Here is a 12,775-nt window from a genome sequence, read left to right as displayed (position 1 = left end):
TACTGTTTTTGAAAAAGCCTCTCAGGTGAATAGCTTTGGGCTGGCTTTCCTTTTTACCACTTTGCTGACATTTCTAAATTTTGACGCCAAATAAGTGTACTGTCTGAATTTAACCCCGGATGTTCTGCTTCTCAACCTTGGATTTTTAAAAAGAATTTTTTTCTGTTCTGTTACCAGACTACAGTTTTTTTAAGAAAAAAAGTGAAAAAGTATATTTTTATCATACAAGAGTAATTTATGTACCTCAAAACATTTTTCTCCTTTTGGAAATTTATTACATTTATAAAACACTATTCTTCCAAGGACTTAGATTACAATTAGCTGAAATAATAGAAGAATTATACCAATGGTAACAATTCTCAAATCAATCTATCTAATAGGATTTAGCTACATATATTAGGCCCTTTATAATATGTTGTCCCAATAAAAAATACATACTTTTTTTTGTATAGAATTTATAACTAGGTAGAATTTATGTATATTTAAAATTTCAGGTTGGCTTATGTAAGTTTATTCTGGACAAGTTTTGCTTTTATTAAAACTTAACAAACCACCGGATTAAAATTGCTTCCTTTGGTTAATACCTAAAAAGAAAACCATCCTTTCCTCCAGTGTGACAAAAGGCCTTTGTTAATTAGGTCTCAGTGTGTATACTGGCCACATTTGGCAAAGTCCAGTCCTCGCCAAAAATAGTAACAACCTGCTCTGGATGGCAATCGAGCAGCAAATCTATTTTCAGCTTTAATGTTTGAAACTCCAAATGCTAGATGCCATGGAACTGAACCTTAAATGGCATAAGTGAACTAGTCTGATACTTAAGGACAGGACACAAGTATTTGGAGTGCTCCAAAACATTTGTTTCTGTATTCCAACAGAAATAATACTTTAGTCTTGATAGAGGAATTTAAATCTAACTTTGACACATGTAAAACCAGAAGAATCTGAGAATTGAAACAACTGGGAAAGGAAGAGTAGAATGATAGAATCTTAGTTGTAGTCTCTTATAGTACCCTAAATTTCCTATTTTCTTAGTGTTTCTGATTTTTATTATTAATATCTTTGTTCTCTTACCTGTCTCTGAGTGTGCTGGGGCCTAGATAAGGATACAGGTTTTCTTTAAGCTTTCCTTTGATGAGATGGTCCAGGGTCTCATGTAAGAAAGGTTGATGCTGAGTATATACATTTTCTACTCCCTAAGACAGGGGGAAATGGTTCTTATGTCATTTTTTTTGAAACGTGCAATGTAACTGTTAATGATAACTCATATCAGAAAAGGACATGCAATAGATTTTTCATGGGATAAGAGTCAAGCAGGAATTTTAGGAGAATTTTAGTTAATTATTTTCATCAATAGAAATGTTCCAATCTTATGAAAATACTCTGTAATTTAAGGCTAGCTATTATAAAGGAATTTTTAAAATGCAACTGCTTAAATTCCTTATCATCTCTTCACTGATTCATTCTTTTGAGAAAATATTATATGATAGGTAAATAAAAAGAAAAGGACAATGTAGCAAAAGAGACGAGACACACTCAGGAAAATGAAAAACTTTCAGGAAACATAAGAAAGGCTAGCAGATTACAACTAACTTTTGACCATATTAAGAAAATAGGTAGTTTTAAAAGATTTATAATTGCTTGCTTCATCTTTAATTTCTGTCACAGAAAAATTACCTGACAGACCTTAAATTATAAACAAATGGAGTAAAACAGTTATGACTAACAGAACTGTCTGCCTTTTTATTCTTGGGTATTTCTGGAAATATCTTACTATTCCCTTGTTAGCTATTTGGGCCAATGCTGATGCTGTTCCAATACAGAAAGCATTAAAAAAAAAAAAAAAAAAAGTAAAGAAAAAGCTTTCAAGCGACCATCTGCTTTAATTTCACTTAACTGCATGCATGCATGCTAAGTCACTTCAGTCATGTCCTACTCTGCGACCCCATAGACTGTAACCCGCCAGGCTCCTCTTCCATGGAATTCTCCAGGCAACAGTACTGGAGTGGATTGCCATGCCCTCCTCCACAGGAGGATCCCAACCTAGGGATCAAACCCGCATCTCCTGTATCTCCTGCATCGGCAGGCAGGTTCCTTACCACTAGCGCCACCTGGGAAGTCCCTCATTTACTGACATAGTACTAAATCAGCAGCAATCCTCAAGTTACTTGGAAGATCACATTCATTCACTCTCAGGGTCAGGGGCTTCAACTGTTTCTCATTTAGGAAAGCATAGTGATATACCTTTAATCCTTTGAGGAACTGTTTGGTAATAGCCACAGCATCTTTGGGGCTGAAGAGGTCACTTCCTCTGACCCGTTTACCACCATATTCAATTACTGCAGACACAAGCTTTGTTTTAAAAAAAAAGAAGAGAGAGAGAGAGAAATAACTTCTTACTGCTTGGGGAACAGGAAGAAAACTTTACTAAGGAAATGAAGACATGAGAGGACAGAAATAGGATCGAACCCAGTCTCCCACATTGCAGGCGGATTCTTTACCAGCTGAGCCAAAAGGGAAGCCCAAGAATACTGAAGTGGGTAGCCTATTCCTTCTCCAGTGGATCTTCCTGACCCAGGAATTGAACTGGGGTCGCCTGCATTGCAGGTGGATTCTTTACCGAGCTACCAGGGAAGTCCATAAAGACAGTATGACTCATCATCTGTCGGAACTAAAAGGCTGTAACAATAGAGTTGGTTCCTGTTTGGTGGGATTCATACATAAATCTGGTTACCTTTCGATACTTCTCAGAAACACCTTTATTCCTAAGGTCCATCATTAACCCTGGTAGGCTATTGCTGCTGTGTCGCTCGTAATGTAGCGCATAAAGCATCACCAGGCGGGCAGCATCAAACTCCGTCACTCTGGGGTTCTGCAGGAGCCTCTTTACGTTCTGAAAAAACAGAGAACTGATATTTACCCTCCCTTCACTTGGGTGATGTATAATATCTTAGTTCTAAGAATTACTGAATGGTAGTGATACATCTGACTAAGATATGCATGACTAAGATCACTGGGCTTCCCAGGTGGCTCAGTGGGTAAAGAATCTGCCTGCAAAGCAGGAGACACAGGAGACGCAGGTTCGATCCCTGGGTTGGGAAGATCCTCTGGAGAAGGGCAGGGCAACCCACTCTAGTATTCTTGCCTGGAGAATCACATGGACAGAGGAGCCTGTCGGGCTACAGTCCACAGGGTCGCAAAGAGTTGGACACAACTGAAGTGACTGAGCACACAAGATCACTACGAAGGCAATGTACAGGTCATAGGCTTAGCAACTGTTTCAGTGACAGAAAATTAAACGCCTTTTGCCTAAGATAAGAATTAAATAAGGACATAAATTCTCATTTTAACTGCTTAAGACAAATATGAATTTAACCATGGTTATTTCCTCTTTTCTTTCCTTTGACTAAGATAGTCCAGGGTCTTATGTAGGAGAGATTACAATTTCCTTGCCAAAATAAGGAATACATATTATTCCCACCACTAGTTCTACTGCTTCAGTCAATACAGCACACAAGGGAACTTACCAGTCGACTCGGGAAACTATTGCCTTCTTTCAGTGTTAGTCACTGACCAGTTAAACGAAGACACGTTGGTAGGATTTTACATAGAACGAGTTAAACGAAGACACGTTGGTAGGATTTTACATAGAACGGGCTTAACCTCCAAGAAGCATCATATGTAACAGTATGTCTCAACATGGTTCACAGAGATATGAATATGTAACAGCAGGTAATCTGTAAATTGAGCACTTATGATCTTAAGAGGGCAGGTACTGACAGCAAAGGAAAGTAGACAAAATGATGTTTAGGTTTTATCAATTCTCCCATAAGGAGACTTCCCTACAGTAAAGATTTATGTTTATTATGCAGCAGAACCAATTAATTAGAGCCAACAAATACTTTTAATCACTCTTGTAAGCACAAGGTACTATGCCAGGCACTGGAGGTGATACAGAGATGAGTTAGAGACACTTTCTGTCCTCAGTGAGTTACAGACAATGGGGTGAAGGAGGATAAAACAGTATAGCTCATTCTGCTATAAAATACATTTCTTAATGTGCTTTAGCTCTACAAGATTGGTAAACATGGGAATAACACAGAAGGCATATTGGTTTGTACGTAATTTTTCAGCAAGTTAATATTTAGAAAAGATCAGGGACAAGTTTCCTCTTTAAAGAACATGCTTCACCAATATGTTAAGGAAAAAGATGAAAATTCAACAGAAGTGTTTTTTGTAAGAAGTAACTGGCTTTGTAGCTTTAAGAACTGCTGCACTTTCCACAATGTTAAGCTACATGGGGAAAGGGAAAATGTGAATGAAAAGAATGCAAAGATGTTTATCTGTGTCAAAAAGAAAAACAAAACAACCACCCAAAACTGACTGATATCCTCATATTGTACTTTTAATTTTGACGACACAAGTCTCTATGAGAAGCAGATATTTTCGAGGCCTTATCTGTTGAAGAAAAAGACATGCGCCACAGAGTAAAACCACAAAGGATGGTCTGAGTACATTTCTAGGTGCAAGTGTCAGTCGCTGTCATACCCAACTCTTTGCGACCCCACGGACCGTAGCCCACCAGGCTCCTCTGTCCATGGAGTTCTCCAGGCAAGAAAACTGGAGTGGGTTCCCATTTCCTTCTCCAGGTGCAAATGCCAGTGGAAATTTAACTGTGCTAGCATTTTAATTAGGATTGTTATTATTATTTTTTTTTTTAGGATTGTTATTATTTTATTAGGGCTCTGCTTGCAAAGTTATGTAGACTTTTCTTTCTTTCTTTTTTTAGTTATATAAATTTTAAGTGATCTGCTTATAACCCTATTTTCCCATAACCCTTGTTTATTTTTAGTGCATGATTTTGCAGAATGTGAAGTTTTTTCAGGAACACATATGTGGTATTATAACAGAAACATATGTATGCAAAAACCAAAAACTGAAAATCAGTGCAGTGGGGGAAAGGGAACCCAAAGTAAAGAGACGTCCGTCTAGTTACTGAGGAATCATAAAAGACTTCATTTCTACAAAAGGCCTCAAAAACTAAGCTTTCGGAATTAGTTTGAGAGACTGAAAGAGATGCTATTAATAGGGATATGGAAATCAGAGAAAGAAATGAGTTGAAAGACTAGTAAGAATTTTGGAGGGCACTGGATTCTGAGGACATAACCACTAACATCTGTATAGTACTCTGCAACTTACAAGATGCTTTTAAATACATTATCTTTTTAGTACTTCAGGACAACCATGTCTAATGTCTGAGAACTCTACTGTTCACACTAAAAAGAGGGACAATGATGAAATGCAGAGCCTCCTAGGTAGCTTTCTAGTAGAAAGTTCTCTCAGTAGGATTTCTACTGTTGCTTTTCTGGGTGAACATTTCACTACCATCATCCTTACAGGATCAAAAAGGAAGAAATTTCTCTTCTACAGATTTAAACCCTGCAATCACAAAACTTTCTTTACTTCTTTTCCCTTTTGTGGTAACTATTCCATAGAGCAGTGACTAAATACAGGCTATTTAGAATAGCCTGTTCACACATTCCACTAATTTCTATCATAATATGGAGAAATTTCAGGATACAAATTCCTTATCAAGTAAAAATATACCGTTTCATACGTATCTCAGTTACTTGGCTTAAGTTTAAAACATCCATCTGAGATCTCTGTTGTTGCTTTTCTTATAAGCACAATGTTTCATTTTCTGCCCCTGTAGTCTCTTTTTACCTTAAATCTACTCAATTTCTGACTGATCTGTCTTTGTTGTTTAGTTGCTAAGTCATGTCCAACTCTTTTGTGACCCCATGGACTGCAGCCCTCCAAGCTCCTCTGTCCACGGGATTTCCCAGGAAAGAATACTGGAGTGGGTTGCCATTTCCTTCTCCTGGGGATCTTCCCAACCCAAGGATGGAACCCCTGCCTCCTGAATTGGCAGGTGGATTCTTTACCACTGAGCCACCAGGGAAGCCCGACCTGTCTTTGTACATCTAAGCAAACATGATACTCAAGTAACTATAAACCCACAAAAACCAGAATGGTGACAAAGACTATTTGCAGTAATTAGTTTATACCCTTCCTGTTTGCCCCCTTTCTAATTACCTTCCCTTCAATCTTGATTCCTGGCTCTGTTTCCCATTAATAAATCCTTCCCACTTCTATTCCTTGAAATGTGGTACTGGTTTTTAGAGTCTGTGGCTTGACGCTTAGCTTTTCCTCGATGGGAGGCCTTGTGATCTGATAGCCCAGATCTGGTCCAAGACTACTCTGCTTTCTCCTGAGCCCTGAGGACCCAACCCATGGCTCAGGTCAGTATTCCAGTTAAACTCACCTAGTTCCTCATGAAAAGACACATGTAGGTACAAGCTGAATTCTTTCTTCTTTCTCAGTTATATAAGTCCTTGAAGAAGCAGGGCCTTTTTGTCTGCCTGGATACCATGTTATCCTTTGACTTAATTTTGAACTACTTCCCTCATGGCTACTTGACTCAACTTGACTAATAGTGACATACATTATACGAGATTCCAGGGTGTTAACCAGGGAAGAGGAGAAAAAGAATCTGAGAGCCTTCAATTACATAGGCGGTATATGCTTCATGGAGGTATTTATATGTTGAAAATATGGCTGAATTACATAATGACTTTTTGGTATCTTTTTTCTTATTAAATCTCCCATAACCTAGAGGTAATCAAGAGAGAAAAAGTATACTGTTACATAATAACAGCAGCTGAGTAAAGAGTGAAACAGAAAACTATTGTCCACTTAAGAAGATGGGATTCAAAAATCTTCCACTGAATTTTAACATTAGTGTAGGCCCAATGAAGGAATAGGAAAAGAAACGCAAAAACACGATCTGTGAAGGTCAAGTTTCAAAATGGAGCTAACATTCATTCAAAAAGACATTAACTAAAAAACAATTCTGATATTTAGAGATTCTTCTGTTATCTTGGGCTGACTACTTTTCTGTTTTCTTCTACCAAAACTATGCTAAAGCAGCACAAGAAAAAAACATTTGTATTGACATACCTATATTTCATGGAGAAGGAAATGGGAAACCGACTCCAGTATTCTCGCCTGAGAAGTCCCATGGACAGAGGAGCCTGGTGGGCTACAGTCCATGGGGTCGCAAAAGAGTTGGACATGACTTAGTGACTAAAAGATGACAATGACAACCTATATTTTAAACTATTGTACAAAATACAGTTGAAGTCTGCAACTAAAGATAATTCCGCCCCCCCTTTATTTTGGCTTTAATTTAACCTCAAGAACAAGCTCTGTACCCTGTTATCAACTATCACAGTTTTGTAGTAAAACACTCAGTGAATAGCATTATAAGCTAACAGACTAGAACAGTAAGACGAAACTGGCAGAAGTCTTCAGCATGTTGATATGATTTTAAAATTGGGTCTAATCTAACAGTCTGAGAGAACAGTGTTATGGGACTATAAAGAGCTTATCTAGAAAAAAAAGATAGAAAGTAGGCGAGATCCAGTTCCAGTTCCACTAACTGGAAAATATATTTGAGTCAGGTTTCTTTTACTTAATGACTAGTCAAATTTAGCTTTGTTGTAGGTCTTCTGCTGGTCAACACTGTTTCTGAAACATTAGTTAAATGATGGTTTAGAGAGACAGGAACATTTTAAATCTTAGTTGGTCAAAGTAAAATTGTCAGCTCAATGTGTCCCAAACAATTTTCTTACGATTCTAATGAGAAGCAAAAAAACCTTTCTAAAATCAGAGAGAGTTCCAAGATAACTAGTGAATTAAAAAACATGTCCTGGATGCCATAAAAAAGGGAATGCACCATCAAAAAGTAATACTAAAAATAGTGATAGTTAACATTCATTGAATGTTATAAGCACCAGGTACCATATTAAGTGTTTTATATGTACTAGCTCACTGGATCCTCACAAAAATCTTTGAGCTAAGTACTGACATTTCCCCCCATTTTACAGACAAAAAGACTAAGACTGGAGTGGCTAAGAGTCATTTTCAAACCCAAGACGTCAAAGATCCAAGCCCTTTCAGTCGCTATTCTATTCTATACTGCTTCAAACAGAACTCTTTACCTTCATTTCGCTAACAAATATTTATTGTCCTATGTGTTATTAATGGCATGATTTAAGATCTTTTACCCAAGGTCAGGAAAGAAGAATATAAAATAGACTAGATTCTTATTTCGAATGAAAAGTTGTGATATGACAACACAACCATGCAGAGAGGGAAGGGGAATTGTTTATTTTCTGAAGATTTTTCCTTTATGGTATGAAAAAAAATCTTCCTTACTAATCAGTCTTTTCCAAGGCTGTGCACATGTTTCAATGACAGTACACTGCAGTTTGGTTCTAGTGCAATTCTTCTGAATCAAACTGGATAACTGGTTATTAGCGGCAGCAATTTTTAGGTTAATTTTTAGCAATGTATGAGCTTTTCCTCCCTCACCATGATACAGTCACTATTCACTAAAGCAAACCTCATCTCTACTCAAAAATCAATTCATTGTTCCATGACGTTATCATCATCTAAGGTCAAGCCAAGGAATGCTTTATCCCATCTGCGGGTCAGGCCCTTGGCATCTGCTCATTATTAAACAGAAGTTCTCTTTATTGACTATTTACATCATGTTGGCAAAGAAATCCTTTATGGTGGTGGAGTCGAAGTCAACTGCTCACTGTAAAGCCCTAATACCATGGGCAAGAAAACCTTCAAAAGATAATTTTTAAAAATATAGGGATTTCTTAGCAGTCCAGTGGTTGAGACTCTAGGCTCTCAATGCAGAGGGCACGGGTTAGATCCCTGGTTGGGGAACCCTGCATGCTGTACTGGCAAAGTGGATCACAAATGGAATTCATATTTTAAAGTGTCTATTTTTCTTTTAAAATGAACAAAAAATAAGATTTCAGGCAAAGGAATTATAGTAGCCATTTCTAACTGCTTTCCATATGGTGAGATACAAATAAAGATACTAAAATTGGCTAGTGATTAAGTTTGGTTCTATTGTTTTAAAGGGAAAGCTAAAATGATAAAGAAACATAAGGAAATTTAAATTTAGTTACAGGACACAATTCTGTTTTTATTTCATAAGAGAACAAAATTCATCTTATTGAGAAAAATAAAAAGTTTTCCATAGGAATACTTCTATTAGGCCCACAGACCAACTCTAAACTGTTATTAGCAGTGTTGTTTAAAGAAAGTTGGTGAAGTTAAATAGATTATGAAGTATCTTTATAAAGGAATACTATTTAGTGATTTAATAGAATGAGTGTTTAGGTTCTAGTCTGGAACAGTCTCTGAGACACAAAGTAAGTGAAAAAGCAAAATGCAAAACTATGTGTACAATATGGTATCATCTGAATTTTTAAGAAGAGAGAGAAGGAAATATACACACTCACATAGGCTTGCACATACACAGAACAACAGTAAGGATGCAAGTGAAACTACTAACAGATTCAGTTTGTACTATTTATCTCTTTCATCAAATACTTATATAATCTATTTAAGAATTAAAACTTACACTAAACCATAATAGAAAAGAATATAAAAAAGTATATCTATATAAAACTGAATCACTTTCCTATACAGCAGAAGTTAACACAACACTGTAAATCAACTATATTTCAACAAATATTGATTAAAAACTAATTAGAATTTAATACAACTAAAAATAAAAGTCACCCTAAAAGTTCTTTGTGAAGATTTAAGAATACAGAGATAAAATTAGAACTGCTGACAGAAGTACTTTTCATAAATATAAAGCAAATAGCATCTCTATGATTTTAAAAATAATGTTTACCAAGAGGAAATCTTGGTAAAGATTTTTAAAAAGTAAAAATCAGCAACTATAAATCACAGTAAAGGCTTTAGTATATATAACTAGAGCAACCACAGGTGGGTGAATTTGTTTCTTTCAATTGTATCATATCTTTAAAAAACTACGCTAAAGGACTTCCCTGGCGGTCCAATGGTTAAGAATCTGCCTGCCAATGCAGGGGATGCCAGCTGGATCCCTGGCTGTGGAACTAAGATCCCACACACTGTGCAGCAACTAAGCCCACGCACCACAACTAGAGAGGCCCCGCACCAAGGAAAGATCACCAGTGCCACGGCTATGACCCAGGCTGTGGCTGTCCTTAGTCGCTCAGTTGTATCCGACTCTTTGCGACCCCATCGACTGCAGCCTGCCAGGCTCCTCTGTCCATGGAATTCTCCAGGCAAGAAGAATACTGGAGTGGGCTGCCATGCCCACCTCCATGGGATTTTCCCAACCCAGGGATCAAACTGAGGTCTCCCACATTGCAGATGTATTCTTTACTGTCTGAGCTACCAGGGAAGCCCAAGGCAGCCAACAACAAAACAAAACCAAAAATTATGCTAAGAGGAAAGAAACTAACCTTTACAAAGCACCTATCATATGGGAAGCATTTTACATCTCACTGAATCCTGATAACAACCTAAAAGTTTGAAATCATTATCAAACTTTATGATAAGCTTGGGCAAAATAAGTAATTTTCCCAAAGAAATGTTGATACATAGAGACAGGATATAAGCCAAGACAGTCTGGCTGCAAACCCTGTGTTGCTTCCATTATACCATGCTGGCTTTATTTTATAAAGTACAACTGCAAGAGAGAAAGAGACTAGGATTTAGAATATAGGGTCCTATTAGTAAGGAAATGTGCTTCTTATAATAAATGGCTTAGAAACAGCCATTTCCCAAAGGACTCTCATTCCCAAGTTACTTACTGTTGGTGATACCACATTTTGTCACGTCTCAGGAACTTTGGAATTATCTCTGATTTGTTCTCTCTTGTTATCCTTATAGCCAATCTGTCTCTAAATTATTTTTTCCCTTTGATACTGTCTTTCACATTTGTCCTTCTGTACATTTTTACTACTATGAAGAGTTTTTTAAGCCTCCCTGGTTTTAATTTTTTCACCTCCAAAGCAACCTTATTAAATTTCCTAAAATACTACTTTCATCATATCAACTTCTACATAAGACTCTATGCTGGATCTCTTTGCCTATCTCAGCAAATACAAATTCCTCTCACAAGCATCTTCATAAACTAGCTCCTGTTTACCAATTCAATTTTATCTCCTATTTCTCTTCCACACCCACTCTCAACAGGTCATGCTGTTTATTATTTTTTTGCATACTTCTGCATCTTTGCTTTGCTGAAATCCTCCTCCAGATTCCATTCATTATTTACAGTCCATCTAAATATCACCTTCTCTAAGAAACTGTCCCTAATAACCTCAAATCTTACTATAGTCAGTACCACAACTTTGACTTAAACATTAACTTGAAATGCAGCCCAATTGTCTGATTATGTCGCTTTTCTGCTAAAATCCTCTGATAGCTCCTGTCATTTTAAGATTAAAGCCCAATCTCCTTCAGTGGCCATAACCAGGCCTTATGTATCCAGCACTAGCTACATTGAGTTAGTCTCTGTTCCCTTGGTTCTTTTCCTTAACATCTCCATGTCTGCATTCTCTCTGCTGAGAATTTCTTTTCTTGAAAAGTAATATCTTCTTCTCTAAGAAGCCACATCCTTACGGAAAACAGCTGTCCTTCCTCTGTATTTCCATATTCCTTTGTAATACCTCTAGTATAGCACTTATTGCATATATTATAACTCCTAGTTTAAACTTCTTTCTCCCTTATTAATATGTGAACTCTTTGAGGAAAAGGTAGTATTTTATTTATTTTTGTTCCTCTAGATACTCATTGTACTATGCACATGGAGCAGGCATTCACATGATTGTGGAATAAAAAGCAGATGCTCAATAGTATAAACTTCAGTTCAGTTGCTCAGTCACGTCCAACTCTTTGCGACCCTATGGACTGCAGCATGCCAAGCTTCCCTGTCCATCACCAACTCCCAGAGCTTGCTCAAACTCATGTCCATCGAGTTGGTGACGCCAGCATTTTAATAGATGTTGTATCTTTAAATCTTCCTAACAGTCCTGTGAGATACATATCATTATACCTATTTGACAAATAAGGAAAATAGCTAAGAAATTAAGCCAACAGCTCCAGGTCCCAAAGCCAGCAGTGGCATTTCAAACACTAAAATTTAGATCTTCTGATTTTAGTCTAGCATTCTTTCTAGTTGCCTGGGTTGCCCTCCTAAACACTTAGTTAATTGCCTGAACCCTTAGGGACTATACATTTTTTCTTCTCCTGTGTCTCTTATCATCTATCTGTCTTGTGTGTGTGTTAGTCACTCAGTCATGTCCAGCTCTTTGGAACCCCATGGACTGTAACCCACTAGATTCCTCTGTCCATGGATTTTCCAGGCAATAGTGGAGTGGGTTGCCATTTCCTTTTCCAGGGGCTATCTTCCCCATCCAAAGATAGAACCTGGGTCTCCTGCAGTACAGGCAGATTCTTTATCATCTGAGCCACCAGGGAAGCCCATCTATCTTAAATAATACTAATTTGTGTTCCTGTCTCAACTCCTTGTTAGACTGTAGACTCCATGTTGGTTAAGAAGGATTACTTGCCTTCGTATCGCCTGCTCTGCTTGCCACAGTGGCTTACTACAGTAGGTGCTCATCAAATGGGACTGAATAGGTACCTGGAGAGCACTAGAATGGTCATTCTGACAGGCCAGTTCTTGCTCAACCTCTGAAACCTCCAGCAGATTCCGCTCACTGACCAGCCGAGACAGTTCTCCAACCACTGTCACATGCTTTGACACAGTCCCAGACATCTTCTTGAACTGTGGGTAATTCTCAACAAAGGCCTGCCATGAGAAAAACATCAATTGGGGGTTCTGTTA

General features: G+C 37.5%; 1 protein-coding gene across 1 annotated transcript in view; it reads right to left on the bottom strand.

The window, feature by feature from the left end:
- Positions 1-12,775, bottom strand: part of VPS45 (vacuolar protein sorting 45 homolog) — a 64,797-nt gene that overhangs the window by 37,351 nt on the left and 14,671 nt on the right. The window contains exons 10-13 of the mRNA XM_043457240.1: positions 12,572-12,739; positions 2,732-2,890; positions 2,242-2,349; positions 1,072-1,193 (exon numbers count right to left, since the gene is read on the bottom strand). Coding sequence (XP_043313175.1) covers positions 1,072-1,193; positions 2,242-2,349; positions 2,732-2,890; positions 12,572-12,739 — 557 coding nt within the window. The remainder of the gene's footprint in view (positions 1-1,071; positions 1,194-2,241; positions 2,350-2,731; positions 2,891-12,571; positions 12,740-12,775) is intronic.

The sequence above is a fragment of the Cervus canadensis genome, chromosome 2, assembly GCF_019320065.1.
Source record: "Cervus canadensis isolate Bull #8, Minnesota chromosome 2, ASM1932006v1, whole genome shotgun sequence".
In the NCBI taxonomy this organism is placed as follows: domain Eukaryota; kingdom Metazoa; phylum Chordata; class Mammalia; order Artiodactyla; family Cervidae; genus Cervus; species Cervus canadensis.
The sequence above is the reverse complement of the archived record's forward strand: the minus strand, read 5'-3'. Positions and strand labels throughout refer to the sequence as shown.